We start from the raw sequence: 11565 nt of genomic DNA on the forward strand, positions 1-11565 counted from the left end.
CGCTTTCTCTCTCGCTTTCTCTCTCTCTCTCTCTCTCTCTTCCGTCCTTGTCCGTCTCGTTGGTTCATGCGCGATAAACGCGGTATCGCGGTTGAGATATCACGCTTACATTTTCCGGGATTCGTTATGAACTCGTGATATTCGTGAGAAGGCCACGAATTCTACGCTTACGAGCATATGATGTAATTCTTATATACTATACGACCAACAAATTAGAGTTAAAGGGTTTTCCAAGCAGAAAGGTTAACTTTTACTCTGTGATTCGAGAATGTCACTATAATTTAAGAATCTCAGATAAATAAACAGTACATACTCAGCATGGCTAACAAACAGTGAGTAACAAAGATATCTTATATCGCGTATATAAGGATTTTTAATATAATCTACTATATGTGACTAATATTCTTTTAATGTTGTTCAAGATATGGTCTAATCTTACCAAAGAAACAGCAACAGAATACGGCGCCAAAACTTGGCAATATTTTTGGGGATGACAATGCCTCCGACGAAGACGATGGCACCGATTGGGTCAGAAAGGCTCTCAAGGCAGAAGGTGAAAAAAACAGGATGAAGAAGCAAACAAAACTTGATATACAAAAGGCTCTGAATGAAGACCCGACAATCTATCAGTATGATGAAGTATATGACGATTTAGAACGTAGCAAGAACCAATCTGATAACGCAATTAAACACAAAGAAAAGAAATCCAAATACATACAGAAACTTCTAAAAACAGCTGAACGAAGAAAAAAGGAGCAGGAGCATAGAATAGAAAGAATGGTGCAGAAGGAACGAGAAGCAGAAGGTGAGATATATGCAGACAAGGAGAGTTTTGTTACATCAGCATACAGAGCAAAACTGGAAGAATTTAAGAAGATGGAGGAAGAGGAGGCTAAAATGAATAGATTAGAAGCTATTGGCGATGTAACAAAGCAACAAGATATGTCAGGGTTTTACCGCCATTTGTATAAGCAGACAGTGGATTATAAGAATGAGACTAACAAAGATGAAAATGGTGAGGCAAGACAAGAAAATATCGAACGAAAGGAAAGAAAAGCTTCGATAGACAGCACAAATGAAGAAAGTGCAACAGCAAGTAAGAGAGCAAATGAAATGGAGGAAAAACAGAGAGCAATTACAAAATCTAAAAAATCAAGACAATATAAACAGCGAACCATAGAGATGTATGAATCTGATTCTGAAACAGAAATAAGTAAAGAAGAGCTACGAAAAGATAAAACTATTGTTTTACTGGTGAACAAAGACTCTGTCAGATCGGACATACAAGAATCAGAGGAAAATAAACAGAAGTTAGATAAAAACTATGTAAATATGGTTAAAAATATCATAGATATTAAGGCTAAAGATATAAATATAAAAGATACAGAGATGCTTCAAGATGACAAAATTACTTCAGAAAGTGAAAAAGTTGAGATTAAAGAAAAACTTGTTGAAAAGAAGGATAGATCCTCTATTTGGGAAAAAAGAACTGTAGGTCCAGTATTCGAAGCAGCATTACAAAGATATCATGCAAGGAAAGCAAAGAGATTAGCTATAGCCACTTAAATGTAATCAATTTATTATGTTAGTTGTATACAATATTAATACTATCTGTTTCACTTTTATATTGATTAATACATAAATACTGGTTTTATTACAATGATGAAATTATACAAAAAGATGATATAATCTCCGATTGTAAAAATATATAAAATAAAAATTAAGGATAAATTATTTTATGACATTAAAAAATTACAAATATATTTTATGTGTAAAAATGTGATTGCAAGTTAAAATGCTTAAACGATAATTTAAATAGATATAACTGATTGTAAAAAGAGAAAATATTTATATATTACAATTATATTCAGGATACACAAGATAACATTTTTCTTAAATATTATAATCTCCGCATATATCCGGTTCTTATTATTATTTTATTTATAAGAATTTTTTCTTGTATACAATTGCATTAACGCGACAGTTACATGACAAATGAATTATTTCCTTGAAAAAGATGATATCAAATAGATTTATACATCACATGGAATGCAATCTTATATGTATATATTAGTGATCAACTTAGGTATCATTTAAGCCACACGTTTTTAGCTAGATGTTAAATTTTGTGGTAGCATGTATCCAGTATCCCCTAGACAAAAGAGGGTAACTCTGCCACTAGGAAGAATACAAAGCCAAGTAATACTTCCATGTTTCAAGCATATTCGTAGCCAAGCTTCTGGTGGAAACTGTAACGCTCTTAAACAAAAAATTAAAAGATATACAAGACTATTAAAGAGACTATTAAATTTAATCGGTGTAAAAGAGAAAATCTTACCGACAAACAAAATATCTGATGACATTTGCATGACACACAAGAACAGTGTAGGAATCATGATCTTGATTAGGATCCGCACGATAAAAATATTTTCTAAATGCTGCTTCTATTCTGGGCCCATCTTGGAAGAACTAGAATATAGATAGATAAAATTTTTTATATGTATTCCAATTTTATATAAAATCTTATCAATACACTTAGTAATATAAAAATTAATATTCTGCTCACATGTTTCTCAGATTTCCATTGACCAATAGGTGGTTCCGGAGGTATAGGTGCACCTTCGATTAACAAACTATCATCTTCAACTGGTACATTTATAAGACTCTTTTCTATAATTTGAGAAGTTTCCAAAGCGCGTGTCATTGTAGACCTTACTATCAATGAGTAAGGCAAGTTTAATTCTGCTAACCTCTTTCCCGTTGCTTCAGCTTGCTTTCTGCCTTTATATAAAATAGACATTTTTATAAATAATATATTCACATGTCATAATTGTAAATATTTAATAAAATAAACACAAAATTTTAATGAAACAAAAAGAATTGAAAAATTTAGTACACAATAATTTGCATCATAAACTGCAAGCCTTTTTAGAGAAATAATACTAAGCAGTGGAAGAATAACAGTGTTATTGTTTTTTTGAAAATATCATCAGTTTCAATAGAGTATAAAATATTGTTGATTATTGATACGAAACAAAACATGCTGTATCATGACTTATTACATACTTTTTGTAAGATAGTGTATTAGCCATCTTCCAAAGCGATGTCATGAAAAATACAAGTAGACAGAAAGTATTTTATCTTAATACTAATACCTAAGGAATACTATAGTGGTAGAATTCATTTAACATTCTCTTCAGAAATTGCTTGTTAGAATAGTTTGTTGGTTATGGTGACAAATTATTGTGAACCTCCAGTAGCTTTAACTTGAGACCTATATGCAAATAAAACTCCATCAGAAATAAATGACATTAAAAAAGACAGCACTAAAAAGAAAGGAAATGTTATATGCTTCAGGTTATGCAGAAAGAAACATTATGAAACATAAATAGAAAAACAAATCATGATGCAAAAATTATTAGGACAACCACATGCTATTTTAATGTTCGATCATACAAAAGTTTGCCAGACATCCCGTACCAAGTTCAGTCAGCATTCTCTCAACATCTGTTTTTCCATCCGTATGATACTGTCCATGACGAATCAAGAGTATGTGTCGCACAGCCTTTGCTCTCTTTGCTTCAAATTTTTCATTGTACTTGTTCTCGTCGTTCTCATCCTTTATCTGCATCGGCTTTACCAAGCTTTTTGGATCCCGCCTGTAAATGTAAACTGTAATAGCAACATGATTATCTCTTTTTTATTTACCTTTGAGATACTGGGACGTTAGAGTTCAATTGAAAATCAAATAGTAAGTCGTTCTCGAGTTGTCACAGGCGAGACAAGGAAAAGGAAGAGAACAATTCTAACAGGGATAAGTTCACCTATCCCAGTTGTGGTCCCACTTCATCGAGGGTGTATAATTCGTCGTCCACGAATTATATACACGTAGCGGATCCGCATGGCCGTGCGTGTTGTAATAATACAGTATCGCGCCGCTCACCGTGCCGAGTCCTAGAGCCCACATGTGCAATTGCGAAGCTGACGGCATTTTACGTACATACAAAGAGAGATGAAGAAACTGGCAGAAATTAACAGTTACTTTTGCTCAAATAACAGCAATTTAACCTAATTTGATCTTTCCGGCATAGCCAGCAACTGATTTGCTACTTCCGGAAACGCGAGGTGCAGAGCGCAGCGTCTCAGGGACTCTCGCTTTTCGCTTCCTGTTACTCCTGTTGCTTTTCGTTTGATCCATCGCCGTGATCGCGTCACATCATCAACATTGTTTACGGTAATACAGTAGTACGACGAAAATTAAATGAAGCAGATTTTACCACGCGTACTTTGTACGTTGAAAAAATTAATTTTCGATTAAAACTTTGTTCTTATACAGTATCCACCATTCCCCTGTATTCGCGGCTATATTTGCTCGCGTTGTGCAATATGCGTCAAGTATAAGTAATTTCACAACTCTCCTTGCTGGGATATAATAAGATGTTAACTCCACGCTTTAAGATCACGCAAACCGATACGGAGGTGACGATCATCGTGCACGCTCCATATGCCAACATAAAAGATACGGAGGTATACGTCGACGGTACAGACTTTCGATTTTCTTCTACTCCATATTATCTGAGGTGAGTACAACAAATTTGCGAATCTACAAAACAGTCCCACAAGTAGTAATTAACTAATTAAATTCTCATAGATTGCAACTGCCAGGCAAGATTGAGGAGAATAATCTATCCTCTGGTGCTTATGACTGTGAAAAGGGCGACTTTACCTTATGTTTCTCCAAGGTAAATCAAGGAGAACATTTTGAAAACTTGGATATGATAAGCATCCTTCTAGCACCGCCAAAAAATAAAAGCGGTCCTAACATTGTCATTCCTAACATTGAGGTAATCGGTAAGTTATGAAGATATATGAGAATATATATAATATATAGATATATTACATAATGATACAATGTTAAATGTTTTTTTCTTAATCTTAGGCAATCCATCCGCAGATTCAACAGATATTAATGAAAGCAACAGTATTGTTGTAGATGGTAATGATTCTGGAAACAATTGGTTTATACCTCAGGATAATCCAGTGGGAAATACGACTCTTATAGATTCTCCAAAGTATGGTTTTGCCAATAAAGTATCCGGAGCTTTTACTGCTTTTGATGTATGTCTCTACAATATTTTCTTATTTTAATAATCAAGTTAATTACATAATCAGTAATATATATGTTTTATATTTTCCTAAATTTAGGCAGCTTGGATTAAAGAAATAATAGATCTTCCTTCTCCTGATGCAACCCCTGAAACAGAAAGAAAAAATTTGCGGGAACAACGTGAATTGAATGATTTTTCCGAAGAACATTATATGGCAGATCTCATGCAATCAGAATGCATTGAGCCATACGCAACATACACAGCAGAATGGGACATGTTGCAAAAAGATGAAATCACGTTCAGCGATACTGAGGTCGATCTTTTGAAGGAACTTCCAAACAAAGAATATTTATTAGATGCCGAGAATGTTCGAAAGTTATGTTTAAATCTTGTCGATATCTTATATGCCAGCTGTTACAATCATCGAACAACGTTGGGAGAAAATACTGTGGAAAGTAGTTGGACTATCAATAAACTAAGTTCAACGTTATGTTGGTTTCAAGTATGTTTAATGAAGCACTTGTTACTAAAAATTATATCAACGAATTAATTTCTTCAATTATTTTCAGAATTTTACCTCTATGGATGAAGTTGTAATAGCAAGCATCAGAAGATCACTTTGTTATCCACTATACAGAAATTGGGAGCTCTCTATTAAAATATTTGAAGATGTTAAGAAAGTTATATTATTAGGTCAGTATAAATTGGAATATTAAAATGTTTATTTGTGATGATATATATTTTTACTACGTCAAACATTTTTTTATGTAGGAAAGAAATACATTATTAAACGCTTCTGTGAAATACACAGTCTTTTCAATAATTCATACGAACCAAGATATATATTAAATCAACTGTATATAAAGGATTTTTTAATTTGGATACAAACACTTTCTGAATCCTTAATAGAATCACTTTATTCAATGTTAAGTAACGTAAGTATCCTTACAAACTGTTAAAAACTGTTTATATTTAACACACTTCTCAGCTCATATGTTTAAATTCTTATCATTCTATTTAGATTCATCCAAACAAAGCAAGCATGGGATTTGATTTAGTAGAATTGGAAGTGGCAGCTTATTCCATTCAAGAAAGTTTTGTTATAGAAAATACTATTCATCAAGTGACTGAAAAGATCGATGCTATGTCTCTGAATAATACCAAGAAAGAAAAGTAAGAAGAAAATTATTTTTTTGTTATTTTTTTAGTATAGTAATATACTTTACATATCTTGTATAATTTTATTTTGAAGGACAAACAATATATACTATGTTAACCAAAAAATTTTTAAGTATTTGTAAGTATTTTTATATGTCTAGCTTGATTGTTAACAATCGCTGTTTAACACATGTGTATATATAATAGTTGTTTATTATTTGTTATTTCTATACATTTTTTAACCCTTGATAGTTTTATGTGTAACATTATCTCATCTAATACCTAACTTTTTATTTAATTATGTATTATACAGTAACTACTTGAGTTCTCGGAAACAAATTTTCATTATATCAAAGTCTAATAGTTTAAATACTTGCGTTATTCAAATAATTATTGATTTATGAAAATTATTGAGCAATTGATCAAGAATTTTCAAATCCAGATGGTATTTGAATATTCGAATTCTCAGATATTTAGATAATAAGAATTCTGAGAATGACAGTTTTAACTAAATAATGTGCATGTTTAAGACATTTTTATAATACTCATCGTATTTTATATTATTTTTAATCATTGTATATAAATGCAGATTATCGAGAAGTTCACATTCGGATAGCAGCGATACAGACTCTGATACAGACTCTGAAAGCAATACGTCAAGCAGCAGCAGCAGCAGCAGCAGTAGCAGTAGTTTAGATTCTGATGATTTAAATGATCCCGAATAAATAGAAAAATTGAGAGTTCTGAAGACCAATTATTCGTCTGTTTTATTTAACATGAAGCAATTTTTATTAGAGGGCCTCCAATACGAGAGAAAAGCGCTAACCGGTTATATGATCAACTACTCTGCAATAGCATTTGTATTGCTGAACACTATGGCTTATATATACATTAAATTCCATGTTTATCCATACATATAATTTTTATTTATAAACACTTCTCTTCAAATTTCAATTTTACTTTATCACATGTAAATATTGGTAAATACTCTAGTATAACTAATATCGGTTGATATCTCTTTTTTAAAGAACAGACTTATGGATTAAGCATCAACTTCTGCATAAAAATATATAATTTTTTAATTATCTACTAATAAAGCATTTACTAATGAAGTAATATCTTCATTTACTAATGAAAATATATTGTTGATTTTTTGTATACATATATGTTTTATGATTTTACATTTTTAAGCGTGTACGTTTTTGTATTATATATATGTATACAAAATATTTCATATTACAAACATATTGTTTGACTCAGGAAATCTCCTTCATATAAATTGTTATTAATGTCTACAAATAATCTTTTCCAAGTGTACTAAATGTTGACAAAATTACACTAATAAATTGACACTGATATATTTGTTCGAAAATTGGAAACTTGTTCATATGAATTGTATATAATAAAAGGAATATATAATTATATATATATATATATATATACATACACACACATACATACGCGCGCGCGCGCGCGCGCGCGCGCGTGTGTGTGTGTGTGTGTTATGATTTGTGGATTATCATCGTGTCATAAATTATTGTTAATGCCAACATTTCGTGAATATTGCAAAAATCATGTAAAAACTTCAAGAATATAATGTAATCAATATGTTAATAAAATAATGTTTTTTTACTAAATAAAATATTTTAAATAGAGAAGTTTCTAAGAATAGAATAAAATCGATATAATATCATTAAAAAATTTAATGATAATTTATTAATTTAATTTGTAATGGATCCAAAATAGAAGTTTAGAATAAATTTCCATTTTATTTCTTTCCTTTTCTTCCCTATCGATCTTATCGATCTTATCCGTATCAATCGGCTTGGAAGAATTAATCGTACTTGAATCAATGACATTTTGTGAATCAGTTGAACTCTTAACATTTGGATTTTCTGCAACATTTGAATAGCTTTCTCCCTGAGACTTTGTGTGATTCGTTGCATAATCGTTGACAGTATAATGCTTTTCATTATAGCTCGTCTAAAAATTAAAGGCATCAATATTAAATGTGAAATCTAAATTAATAAATTAACAAACTACTCTATTAAAAATTACATTGTTAGAAATCGACAATTGATAAATAATAAACTAAAATTTATAAAAAGAATGTTTACATTTAGAGACATTTAAAGAAATTTATTCGCTGGAAATTACCATGGAATTATTCTTAGTCTTGTTATAGGCTTTATTTCTGTCCGTGATATCGTTATCTTCGTAACTCTTCCAATAGTACGTTACTTCGCCATACAATCCTGGACTTTCATCTTTATCAAAGTGTATTGAATTAACATTTTCTATATCCGCGTTTGCTTCTGTGGTTCTCCAATTGTATTCTTCGGAGTTTGCTAGTCGAGAATCGGCGTCCTTAAAATTCACAAAGAATTTTAATATCAATTATTGAGAATCTAAGAATAATATTAAAAAAAAATTAATTGTCATCAGCTATATGAGAGAGACATCTCAAATACAATATCATAAATTAATATAAATACAAAAAATAAGTGTTAAACAAAAATATGACAGACATCAATTAGTATCTGGCACGAATTCGTCGATGGAGTAACGTCAATTCTAGACTCGAGATGTTCGTGAAAATTAGGATCGTCAGTCTTCAGAACCAAATGCTTGTACTTTTTTATTTTTCTGCCATTTTTATGCACGTGCGGAGCATACATGATTATGCGTAATGGGACCAATGTATTCTTTTCCACATGTCCATTTTTTGATGTTGCTTTTCCATCTGTTGCAAAATAACAATTTGTTAGATTAATTAAGATAATACTGATACTAATACGATAATACTGATTGGATTTATTTTGCCGAATGGACGAGGTCTTTATCTTAAGGACTCGACATTCCGTCGTTACCTCGTATCTTATTCGCTGAATCAAATGTCGTCTGTTCATCCACAGATATCGAGTCATTCTCGATTTCATCGGCCGCCGGTTCATCGAGCAATAAAATACGATCCGTCGTATCCTTATGATTCACGACTGAATTATTGTTTGTCAACGTCTGCAGGTGAGATTCCATCTGTTCTGGAAGAAACACGTCTCGTTGTGGTTCAAAAGACGTAACGATTCCATCGGTATCGTTGCTGTCCGAACTTGTTAGGTTCTCCTGACGTCGCGTTTCTTCCATGTGTGGACGATTTTCATCGAACCAAGATTCGGTCGTGCCGTTATCATATTGATAAATTGTAAATTCCGTTGACGTTTCCGTCGCATTAGAAAGACTCAGATGATCGATATTATCTGTGGTCCCCTCAAGAGAAATGGATAACATATTATTCGCTTCGTGCTCCTTTGTCGACGATTTGTTATGATAAATTGCGAAGTTTTCCACATGCGTGATAGTCCACATTGAATTAGCGTTCTCACCGTCGATTTCGCCCTGTGCACTCAGTCTTTCCTCGTCGGTGTTGTTTCTTAATCTTTCAGTGTAATTCTTAGGACTCGGTGTTCGATAGACAGTAGGCTGAAATTATTCGGAAGCGATAAATATATAATTATATAATTATCTTACTCACATTACGCGAATAGAGTTCAGCGCTATCAATGTCACGCGGCGTGCGAGATAAAAGTTTATTTAAAATAAATATACTCACGTCACATCCATTGCACGGGTCCTCTTGATATGTCGACAGTATAGCCGCTTTGACATAAGGAAAATATAAAATACTCCACGGCACTATTATCTGGTACGTTAATTTCCCGCATCTAAAATCAGTGATATTGATTTTTCATTCGACGGAATTTGTCTTCCGACACTTGGCCGGTTTCCGTTTAACATAATCGATTGGAGAGTCGGTATCTAACGCATCCACTTCAGTTTCTAATATTATTAAATTTTTTACAAGCTTGTTTTTATTTTCTCAAAAAAAAAAAAAAAAAAAAAAATCAACTGTTGCACGTACTCAGAAAAGATGCGATAATTATAATTAATGAAATTAATGGAATCGATCGATTCCTTTCTGTTTTTCTGTCTCACCGATCGATGACGACTATTTGATCCCTCGATGCTTGGAATCTCTCCCATATACGAGATTGTGGATTATCTCGAAGGAAAGTGATTTCCGATCTGTTGTCCCTGAGAAACTGATCATCCATGATCTCCATTTCATACTTCGCTCCAATCTTCAGCCACGCCTCGATCTCCAAATCGTCTTCGGCATTCCCGTCCTCTGATGGAGCGGCGAACGGTGTTATCATGAAGAACCGTATGTCCGGGAAACCGGACTGCCATAAACGCAAGCTCAGCAGCTTCAGCCTGATTCGATTAATTAGAAAATAAAAGAAAAGGATAAGAGAAAGGGGGAAAAAAAAACGTGAATCTCTTTGCTGAGTCGCACATGCGTTCTCAGCATCGAGTGCGTTCTTAGTTATCGATCGACTTACATGATCGCCTGTCGGAAGCTGTAATACCAAGCTGGATCCAGAAAGGCCAACACGCTGACATAGCCGATATGCTCCTTCCATGTATTCACAAGAGAACATTGCTCAAAATACCAATCTGACGTCTCTCGTTCTTTCATGGAGGACGCATGATCGTCGCTCGATCGAAGTACACGCCAGAAACGAGAATGATGCTTCTTCTCCGATGCGAGACTTGAGACAACGAGAAAGAGCACAGTTGCCAGAAATGCGATCTTCACGATTAACATGGTACACCACGCAAAAACGACAAAATGACTTTAACGAGTCATCGTCCGGTTCTTTACAGAAACCTCGAGATTCCCTGGGGGGATCGTGACCAAACCCAAGGTGATTCATTTGAATGCGATAAAAGAAAATATTTCAAATGTTTTCATTATCGCGTGTCACACAGCTAACGAAACGATAGCGACGATCTAACACGAGTTTCGACGGAAGACACGTATCATTACATATATTAACGTACACACACGTGTGTGTATCGCGTGTATATCGGCGTGCACGACAAGCTGAGAGATTGACCCGGAATTGACCCGGAATCGAGTCGACGTGATACGCGTACTGGTCACGCGGAAACTGCGGCATTTTTCTTGCGCCGTGCGTTGCCGTGAAACATTCCCTCCGTACACGAGATAAGCATGGCATGATCAAAATTTTTACATATATATATATATATATTTTTTTTTTTTCCCTGTATCTGATCTGTATCTTATTAAAAAAGGAGAAATGATAGGCGCGCACAAATAAATATCGAACGGCACGTGTCTCTCGGAAGCTATAAAGCTGGGAGAAACTTCGCGAATGTGGAGTGATTGCGAATTGACGCCGTCATTCGGTAGTCAACGCAAATTAACGTTAATAGA

At 33.4% G+C, this 11565-nt stretch overlaps 4 protein-coding genes across 5 annotated transcripts; 2 read left to right on the top strand and 2 right to left on the bottom strand.

Moving 5' to 3' along the window:
* Positions 1 to 58: 58 nt before the first annotated feature.
* Positions 59 to 2554, top strand: LOC105433734 (uncharacterized). Its single transcript, XM_011649180.3, has 2 exons — positions 59 to 332; positions 423 to 2554. Exons 1-2 carry the CDS (start codon positions 319 to 321, stop codon positions 1564 to 1566), a joined length of 1158 nt encoding a protein of 385 aa, XP_011647482.2. The 5' UTR covers positions 59 to 318; the 3' UTR covers positions 1567 to 2554.
* Positions 1919 to 3991, bottom strand: LOC105433740 (serine/threonine-protein phosphatase Pgam5, mitochondrial-like). Its single transcript, XM_011649186.3, has 5 exons — positions 3825 to 3991; positions 3481 to 3659; positions 2567 to 2781; positions 2339 to 2469; positions 1919 to 2259 (listed from the first exon to the last, which is right to left on the bottom strand). Exons 1-5 carry the CDS (start codon positions 3989 to 3991, stop codon positions 2109 to 2111), a joined length of 843 nt encoding a protein of 280 aa, XP_011647488.2. The 3' UTR covers positions 1919 to 2108.
* Positions 3992 to 4091: 100 nt separating this feature from the next.
* LOC105433739 (protein SHQ1 homolog) lies at positions 4092 to 7186 on the top strand. Of its 2 annotated transcripts, XM_011649183.2 has the most exons (10): positions 4092 to 4234; positions 4337 to 4580; positions 4652 to 4851; positions 4940 to 5118; positions 5206 to 5610; positions 5678 to 5801; positions 5880 to 6043; positions 6130 to 6281; positions 6361 to 6405; positions 6856 to 7186. In XM_011649183.2, exons 2-10 carry the CDS (start codon positions 4438 to 4440, stop codon positions 6989 to 6991), a joined length of 1548 nt encoding a protein of 515 aa, XP_011647485.2. In that variant the 5' UTR covers positions 4092 to 4234; positions 4337 to 4437; the 3' UTR covers positions 6992 to 7186. The 2 variants fall into 2 exon arrangements, with proteins under 2 accessions (XP_011647485.2, XP_011647487.2); XM_011649185.2 differs by lacking the exon at positions 6361 to 6405.
* Positions 7170 to 11422, bottom strand: LOC105433746 (uncharacterized). Its single transcript, XM_011649194.2, has 7 exons — positions 10667 to 11422; positions 10260 to 10538; positions 9877 to 9988; positions 9137 to 9746; positions 8795 to 9009; positions 8424 to 8633; positions 7170 to 8249 (listed from the first exon to the last, which is right to left on the bottom strand). The coding sequence occupies exons 1-7, from the start codon at positions 10930 to 10932 to the stop codon at positions 7983 to 7985; spliced, it is 1959 nt and encodes a 652-aa protein (XP_011647496.2). The 5' UTR covers positions 10933 to 11422; the 3' UTR covers positions 7170 to 7982.
* Positions 11423 to 11565: the final 143 nt, after the last annotated feature.

Source organism: Pogonomyrmex barbatus, unplaced genomic scaffold, assembly GCF_055798465.1.
Source record: "Pogonomyrmex barbatus isolate J1 unplaced genomic scaffold, ASM5579846v1 scaffold10, whole genome shotgun sequence".
Lineage (NCBI taxonomy): Eukaryota > Metazoa > Arthropoda > Insecta > Hymenoptera > Formicidae > Pogonomyrmex > Pogonomyrmex barbatus.

Coding starts and splice junctions, on each gene's coding strand:
- LOC105433739 (XM_011649183.2), top strand. CDS start 4,438: ATGTTAACTCCACGCTTTAAGATCACGCAAACCGATACGGAGGTGACG. Junction 5,119..5,205: donor GAGCTTTTACTGCTTTTGAT/GTATGTCTCTAC, acceptor TCCTAAATTTAG/GCAGCTTGGATTAAAGAAAT. Junction 5,802..5,879: donor TAAGAAAGTTATATTATTAG/GTCAGTATAAAT, acceptor TTTTTTATGTAG/GAAAGAAATACATTATTAAA.
- LOC105433746 (XM_011649194.2), bottom strand. CDS start 10,932: ATGTTAATCGTGAAGATCGCATTTCTGGCAACTGTGCTCTTTCTCGTT. Junction 8,634..8,794: donor CGTGCCAGATACTAATTGAT/GTCTGTCATATT, acceptor GTGAATTTTAAG/GACGCCGATTCTCGACTAGC. Junction 8,250..8,423: donor AGACTAAGAATAATTCCATG/GTAATTTCCAGC, acceptor TTTAATTTTTAG/ACGAGCTATAATGAAAAGCA.
- LOC105433740 (XM_011649186.3), bottom strand. CDS start 3,991: ATGCCGTCAGCTTCGCAATTGCACATGTGGGCTCTAGGACTCGGCACG. Junction 3,660..3,824: donor TGGGACCACAACTGGGATAG/GTGAACTTATCC, acceptor TTACATTTACAG/GCGGGATCCAAAAAGCTTGG. Junction 2,782..3,480: donor GAGAATGCTGACTGAACTTG/GTACGGGATGTC, acceptor TTTTATATAAAG/GCAGAAAGCAAGCTGAAGCA.